At 38.2% G+C, this 8,909-nt stretch overlaps 1 protein-coding gene across 1 annotated transcript; it reads right to left on the bottom strand.

Annotated features, from left to right (window-relative positions):
- Nucleotides 1-4,382: 4,382 nt before the first annotated feature.
- On the bottom strand, nt 4,383-7,677 carry LOC122026474. The gene is made up of 7 exons (XM_042585217.1): nt 7,197-7,677; nt 6,533-7,044; nt 6,122-6,173; nt 5,566-5,820; nt 5,208-5,424; nt 4,725-4,892; nt 4,383-4,656 (listed from the first exon to the last, which is right to left on the bottom strand). Exons 1-7 carry the CDS (start codon nt 7,675-7,677, stop codon nt 4,383-4,385), a joined length of 1,959 nt encoding a protein of 652 aa, XP_042441151.1.
- Nucleotides 7,678-8,909: the final 1,232 nt, after the last annotated feature.

The raw sequence follows: 8,909 nt of genomic DNA, 5'->3' as shown, positions 1-8,909 counted from the left end.
ACCACAACTTAAGCATTTTCATTCATGTCACAGCAATTCTTCCCCGACTCACAATAGTTGCAAGAATTATTGCTGCATTCCACCAGCATGCTTACTAAAATTTCAGAATTAGATTTCTGAACATATTGATACTTAAACTGATAAGTAAAAATGTCATCAAAATTGTTTCCAATAGCACATTGCCTTCCAATGCTTCCTCAACGAATTGAAATGTTAGCAATACTAAGTTGATACATACTTATCAGTTTCAACTACTGCTCATAGCAGTGTGCAGGTTTGCCCTTCCTTTTATTCCTTATTTCAATTCTACTAGGCAACTCTCAATTTTTACAATTCTGCACAATTTCTGCCTCTGAACTTCCCATCATTAAACGAATTTAACTTTCTGGCTCTGAATAACGTACAGCTTTCAACAATTGTTTCTCATTTAATTCTAGATCTTGGCACACCATTGATGCTGCATTTTCCTCTTGATACTGCTTCTGAGTTTTTAATACATTACTGCTTTTGTACTAGCTGAATTTGTTTCTCTTCCTGATTCTGTAATTTTTTAAGTTTCCCATTCCAAAACATCAAATTCCAGTTGCCAAAAATTCCAACATCTCATTCATTCATTTACTAAATAGTTGCAGCTTCCAAATTAACTGCAATTACAGATCCTGCAATGGTTACTCTGTCTATAGCCATTTCAACATCAAAAATCCCACATATCAAAATGATTACTGAATTTGAAACTCATGAATTCTTGCACAGCAGTAATATCCAGTTCTGTAACGACCCAACTCCTGGGTACTAGGCTGTGAGCCGAATCGCTACATTATCTACTGAAGCTACTGTGCCGTACTGTGCGGAAAACTGGGTGAACTAAAAATTTCACTAACTGACTCTGTTAATCTGACAACTAATACACCCATACTGTTATAAGGAAGGATTCAGGACCCCTTTCTGGATGGTGTACATGTGCTAAGGAGGATACTTGACCTCCCATCTGAGTTAGGAACTCAAAATTAACTTTCCTGCTAGCTGCTGATCGATCCACGGATCGATCAAACTTACTACGATTCTGTGCCCTGCTGGATCGGTCTGCGGACCGATCCAGGTATGTCTGGATCGGTCGGCTGACCGATCCAGGCACCTGGAAATCTCCTCCGAGGCTACTGTATCGAGCTGGATCGGTCGGCTGACCGATCCAGGAGGATACAATAGCATAGTATATCTCGCTGGATCGGTCGGCTGACCGATCCAGTGGAACAACTCAGACCCTGATCGGTCTGGAGACCGATCAGTGTCTGATTTCACTCGAGAGTTCTGATTTCAGCATTTTGGCGTGCCACAACATCACACAACAGTTCTAAAACAATGGAAATACATTCTAGCATGTAAGTACTAATGTTTTAAACATGATAACCTAAACAAGACATAGTTACTAAGATAGAACAATTAGTAACAAGACTAAGTGTGAAACTAGACATGTTAAGTGCTAAAACTGAAATAAAAGCGTATAGATCCCAAGGATCTTTATTCCAGACCCCTTGCACACACACATCATCGTAGCATCGCCCTCCCGCCTCCGCTAGTCCACTTTTCTTTTACCGGTATCTGCAGTATAAGAAAAGTAGTATCTGTAAGCCAATAAGCTTAGTAAGAAACCATCTACCTCACAAAAACATGCAACGATGCGATTATGTTTTTAAAACATGCTGTTTGAAAACTGAACTGAGCATGGCAATATGGCATGGCATACAAACATGTACTAAACTGATCATGGCATACAAACAAACTGAGCATAGCATACTGTATCTGAAACTAAGCATGAATACTGAATTGATCATGTATATACAGCTGACTGGTCATGAACTCAATCATGAAACTTAACTGAGATAATTAACTGAAACTGAAACTAAGTTAGTGTTTCCATCGCTGATTACATATTTGCAAAACTATATATAATAATAGATGAAAATACTAAACATACTGCTGGGGCCCTGGCAACTGTACTTACTGTGCGCGCATCCCTACGAGACCCGGGATTGCAAGTTCCGAATCCAGCAGGGTTACTAGGTTATCTGAACCTAGGGACGACTGTGGGAGTCCAGCCCATGGATATCTGATCCAAGTACAGTGCCAACTGAATAAAAGTAAAATACTGAATATTGTTTTATTTTACTTTGCTATTCTAGGTTATCTGAACCTAGAGCTAGGTTATCTGAACCTAGAGGCTACTGTGAGAGCCGACCCAATGGATATCTGATCCATATAGCTGTAATAACTGATAATAAACTGTATAAAATGTTTCTAATACATTTTACATGCTGTTAGGATGCCTACTAGTGCATCTTTCTGAACTGGGCATTCTACCGAATGCTTGGTGTGCATTACAAGCACACCCTAAAACTGAAAACTGTAGAACTACTGAACTAACGCCAAAACTAACAAGCGAGAGCAATTATATTGCAGGTGAGGGGTTTCTTACCTCGTATATGCAATTTCTTACAATTCCTTTCGCTAGAAATTCCGGTAAAGACGATTTCTCGACGATTCGCTCGCGTCCACGTGCTCTACTCGCGGAGGGAACTTCCTTGTGTTGAAATCGTTGCCGGATGGTAACCTTGGGACCCTAGGGAGAAAGCCCTAGCCTCTCCTTGATGTGGCGCCGAGAGAAGGAGGAAGAAAAGGAGGGGGCGGCGTGAATGGTCTCGGTGAAGAGGGATTTGCCGAACCAAAATAAAATAACCCAACTCCAACTTAAGTTTATTATTTATATTAAGTGGTTTAATGAACCCCACTCTAATATAAATATATTTGGTTCTCCTTCCTTTCAGCACGGCCCTGCTGGGTTCACCGGTTACTAAACTTATCCGTAAACCATAGGTCTCGGGTTCGATTCCCGCCTAAGCTATTTTACGGTTCCAATTATTTTTGCTGCTTCCGCTACTCGGAAAATTCCGGAAAAATATCTAAAAATTCCAGAAAAATCATACTATATTTCTAAAACAAATTCGGGAATTTTTCGGGCTTTACAAGTTCAATTAACATTTCAACATCAAAAATCATCTTTGCTGAATTCAACAGAAAGTACCAACTAATAGAATTGTATGAGTACCAAATTTCCAGCTTCACTTTTCATCCAACGATCATAAACATATTCATCAATGAATTATCACTTCACCACTAAATACTTAGCTTATTCAACTTCTAAAAATTTTCACAAAGAGACCAAACAGAATTTAAAATTCACACTTCAACACTGCACATCACTGTTCAACTCAATTGCAACTCCTCAAATTTGACATGTTACACCTTTCATCCTCCCCCACACTTAAACTTTTGTTCATCTCGACCAAAGAATCCATCACATAACTTCTATTGTCCCCATATCCGAGAATTTAAATTCAAAAAGATACAAAGATATGATGGTAGCAAAGAATAATAGCAAGAATAGTGTGGAAAAAGAATACAAAAGATTTACCTTTATACATGCAATTTCATCCATTAATTGTGGCTTTGAAAGAATAAAAGCAAGTTCTAGAGTTGCAATAACATAAGTGAATCACACCAATGAAGGCTAAAACTCACTAGGTAGAAAAAATATCACCTCAACTCATCAATCTAGTTTCCATTTTTAAATAGTAACCTCAAGAAAATTAAAAGTCCAATCTTGACATTAAGCCTAAAACTTAACAATCAAAAATAGCTAACTTCCTCTATTGTTAACATATCATCGAAATAATGCAAAGGGGGTACCATTTTCTTTATTACTAATTTCAACACTAAGTTATATAAGAAGATTACTCACAGTAAAGAAATTATTTTTCTATACTAAAATTGTTATTTGAAAACAAAGAATTTATTCAGCACTAAACAAGCAAGATGTGTGAAAGCAAAAATAAAAACTAAGTTGGAACGAACTCCCCTTTAATTGGGTAGATAGCATCTATGACCTTCAATTTATCCACTTCCACTTGGTTGTTGACTTCATGAAAAGCCTTAAGTCGATGCCCATTCACCTTGAAAATTCGACCCGTAGACTCCTCCCTAATCTCAATAGCTCCATAAAAGAAAACATTAGTAACAACAAATGGATCATCCCAACGAGATCTCAACGTGCCTTTTATAAATTTAAGTCTTGACCTATATAAAATCACCTTATCTCCAATATGAAAATCCTTACCCACAATGTGCTTGTCATGAAAATTTTTGGTCTTTTCCTTGTAGATCCGTGAGTTTTCGAAGGCTTCCAACCGAATTTCCTCAAGCTCTTGGAGTTGAAGTTTCCTTTCTTCTCTTGCTAAGCTAGCATCAAAATTACAAGCTTTAATCACCCAAAATGCCTTATGTTCAATCTCCACCGGCAGATGACAAGATTTTCCATAAACCATTCTCTATGGAGACATCCCTATAGGAGTTTTGGAAGCAGTCCTGTAAGCCCAAAGTGCATCATCTAATCTTTTGCTCCAATCTTTTCTGTCAGGCTTCACTGTTTTCTCTAAAATTGCCTTCACTTCCCTATTTGACACCTCAGCTTGTCCATTTGTTTGGGGATGATAAGGAGTAGAAATTATATGTGAAACCCCAAATCTATTAAGTATAGCCTTCATGTGTCTGCTACAAAAATGTGTCCCTTGATCACAGATTATTGCCCTTGGCACTCCAAACCTGCAGAAAATATGTGTCCTGACAAAACTCACAACAACTGAAGAATCGTCAGTCGTGGTGGGGATAACCTCCACCCATTTGGAAACATAATCACCGCCATCAAAATATATGAGAATCCAAAAGAGACAGTAAATAGACCCATGAAATCAATATCCCATACATCAAAAATCTCACAAAACAGCATGTAATGTTGGTACATTTCATTCCTAGGTCCTATGTTCTCATTTCGTTGACACCTATCACATGATTTACAAAAAACATATGCACCAATAAAATTGGTAGGTCAATAAAGTCCACACTCCAAAACTTTCCTAGCTGTCCTTTGTCGTCCAAAATGTCCACCGAACTTAGATGAATGGCAAAATGATAGTACAGATTGAAACTCAAAATTAGGTATGCATCTTCTAATGATCTAATCACTACAAAATTTCCACAAATAAGGATCATCCCACACATAATATTTTGAATCACTTTTCAATTTGTCCTTTTGAGCTTTTGAAAATTGTGCAGGAAAAATATTACCTACTAAAAAGTTTGCCAGATCTGCATACCACGGAGACTCACCATGCACCCTGAAAAGCTGCTCATCCCTGAAATCATCATCAATGGTCGTGTGATCCAAGTCTCCTTCAATTATGCTCAAGTGATCTGCAACCAAGTTCTCCTTCCCACTCCTATCTCGAATCTCCAAATCAAACTCCTTGAGGAGAAGCATCCATCTAATCAATCTAGGCTTAACATCTGGCTTCTTTAGGAGAAACTTCAAAGCTGCATGACCAGAAAACACAACCACGTGAGAACAAAATAAATATGATCGAAATTTATCTAAAGAAAAAACATTGGAAAGAAGCTCCTTTTCTGTCGTGGTGTAATTTGCTTGAGCCGAATCTAAAGTCTTTGAAGCATAACATATCACATGTGGTGCTCCATCTACTCTCTGAGCCAGTACTGCCCCAATAGCAAAGTTTGAAGCATCACACATCAACTCAAATGGTAAAGTCCAATCTGGTGGCCCAATAATAGGTGCCGAAATCAAAGCCTTCTTCAATCTCCAAAATGCTTCCTTACATCTCTGATCAAACTGAAACTCCACATCCTTCTGAAGCAACTGAGACAATGGAAGAACAATCTGACTGAAGTCTCTAATAAATCTCATGTAGAATCCTGCATGGCCAAAAAAGCTCGAACATCCCGCATGCATGCGGGGTAAGATAAAGAAGATATAATACTAACTTTAGCAGGATCTACCTCAATTCCTTTCCTAGAGACTATGTGACCTAAAACAATACCATGCTTCACCATAAAATGACATTTTTCAAAATTTAGTACCAAGTCAGTCTCAATGCATCTATCTAAAACCCTAGACAAATTTTCTAGACATGCATCAAATGATGAACCATATACAGAAAAATCATCCATGAAAACTTCCATGCAATGCCCCTAATAAATCACCAAAAATACTTACCATGCATCGCTGAAAAGTTCCTGGAGTGTTGCAGAGTCCAAATGATATCCGTCTGTAAGCAAATGTACCGAAAGGTCAAGTGAAGGTGGTCTTCTCTTGACCCCCTAGGTCGATGAAAATCTGAAAATATCCTGTGTAACCATCAAGGAAGCAATAATGTGACTTGCCCGCCAGTCTCTCCAACATCTGATCAATAAAAGCCAAAGGGTAGTGGTCCTTTCTGCTTGCTTGGTTCAACTTCCTGTAGTCTACACAAACTCTCCAAGAATTCTTCACTCTTGTAGGCACCAACTCGTTCTCTTCATTAGCCACCACTGTCACTCCTGATTTTTTCGAAACCACATGGATAGGACTTACCCACTTACTGTCAGAAATAGGGTAAATGATACCTGCCTATAGAAGTCTAGTCACCTTTTTCTTCACTACATCAAGCATCAGTGGGTTAAGTCTCCTATGGGGTTGTCTCACTGGTTTCACATCCTCCTCCAAATAAATCCTGTGCATGCATATAGAAGGATTGATACCAGGAATATCTGCTAGAGTCCATCCAATAGCTTTCCTGTGCTGCCTCAAAATCTCCAATAATCTGCTTTCTTGCTCTGGTTCTAAATTCTGGGCTATGATGACAGGTAACTGCTGATTCTCACCCAAGTAAGCATACTTCAAGTGTGCAGACAATGACTTCAACTCATCCTGTGTCTGATCAATAGATGGTGATCCTAGGGGTAATGCTGCTGAGTAGTCCCCTACACATAATTCTTCATCTCTGAGCGATCCTAAGGATAGAGCTTCTCCTAAGTAATATCCTATGCATAAATCTTCTCTCTCACTTGTAAATAATCCACAAGACTCATCATCCACTCCCAAGGCTGAAATATCCTCCATATATGAAAATACATCCCCTATACCTCCCTCTACAGAATCTGAATCGGAATCAATCACTGAAATAAATCCATGCTATCTAGCTCTTCTAAAATGTCCAATCTAAGTATAGAGTGATCCTCTCTAGGATGCTTCATAGCGTCAAAAATACTAAACTGGACCACTGTATCTCCTATCTCCATAGAAAGTGTACCCGCATGAACATCGATCTTTGTCCTTGCAGTCTTCAAAAATGGTCGTCCAAGATTAAGTGGAGATCTACTAGCTAGGTAGTCTCCCTCCATATCAAGGATATAAAAATCTACAGGAAAGATAAGTTCTCTCACCTTAACCAATACATCTTCAATTACTCCAGGTGGGTGAGTCTGACTGTGGTCAGCTAACTGAATTACTACCCCTGTTGGTTGTAATGGTCCAATTTCTAAATTCTGGAAAACCGATTTTGGCATCACATTAATTGAAGCTCCCAAATCCAACATGGCATCCTTAAAAAGACTACTCCAAATCTCGCAAGGAACTGTAAACACTCCAGGATCTTCACATTTTTGAGGAACTGTTTGAAGAAGTGTAGATATATCCTTACCCATACTAATCAACTCATTTCCTTTCAACTTCTTCTTGTGCACACAAAGATCCTTCAAAAATTTAGCATATTTTGGAATTTGCTTGATCATTGTGAGTAAGGGAACATTTACCTCCACCTTGCTAAATAAATTCACAAGTTTATGAAATTCCTTCACTCTTTCCTCTTCTACATCCTTTCTTGGTTGAGTTTTGTGTTGAGGAAAAGGTAAAGGGATGCTCGACTCTGAATCTTTTTAAGAAGAATTCTAAAATTTTGAATTCCCAGGTTTTCTAGAATCTGTCAAGGCGGTTGGAAATTGTTCAGTTGGACATAAATTGCTAGAAACTTCCGGAATACAACTTCTACTACCTTGTGCATGCTCCAAGTTCAAAGGATCGACGAGAATTGGATTAGAACTTGAAGCTGGCACATTCTGAACTTCTGGAAATTCTTCATTGCTGGAATTAGATTGCTGGTTTTCTGGAAAATTTTCAGCAGTAGTTTCTTCACTTGAAAAATCTGCAACTCTTCTCCCACTTCTCAAAGTTAATGCACTAACATTTCCTTTAGGATTAGGAGTTATTTGTGAAGGTAAATGACTAGATCCTTGAGTTTGCATTTGATTAAGACTAGAAGCTAATTGCCCAATCTGCCTTTCTATATTTTGAATTGCTGAATCTGTCCTTTGATGATTTTTTTGCTGTTGGAACATATATTGCATCAATTCTTCTAATTTTGATTGTTGCGACTCTGAATTTGAAGCTTTACTAGAGCCTCCTTGAGTCAAACTCAATCTTGAAGGTGCTGGAAGTGCTTGCTATATTAAATTTTGCCCTTGCTGGAAATTCTGATTTTGGGATTGATAATGTTGATTTTGATTTTGAAATTGCTGATAAGGATGGAATGATTGCTGGAATTGATTTCTAGGATGGTAATGATGCTGCAAATTCTGATTCTGCTGCTGGAATCCTTGTTGATATTGCTAAAATGCTGATTCGAATTTGGTTGTTGATAGAATGAGTTTCCATACTTCAAATTTGGATGATCTCTCCAACCCAGGTTGTATGTAGAGGAATAAGGATAATGTTTTTGTTGGAATTGAGCTCTAGAGAATGCTGCCAAAGATTCATCTTGATGGATATTCGGACAAAGTTCTGAAATGTGATCTTGACTTGAACAAATGCTACAAACCACACTTTGTTTACATGGAAATTGCACATTTGGCATAATAGAAGGTTGAGTAGCATTGTTCAACGCTAATTGTTTCACCAAAGACGTTAATTCCAACAATGAGTTCCTTATCTCCTTTTGTTCATTAGAAAGCATTTGAACTTCACCAAC

Source organism: Zingiber officinale, chromosome 10A (assembly GCF_018446385.1).
Source record: "Zingiber officinale cultivar Zhangliang chromosome 10A, Zo_v1.1, whole genome shotgun sequence".
Lineage (NCBI taxonomy): Eukaryota > Viridiplantae > Streptophyta > Magnoliopsida > Zingiberales > Zingiberaceae > Zingiber > Zingiber officinale.
Note: the sequence above shows the minus strand (reverse complement) of the source record. Positions and strands in the feature narration are given on the sequence as shown.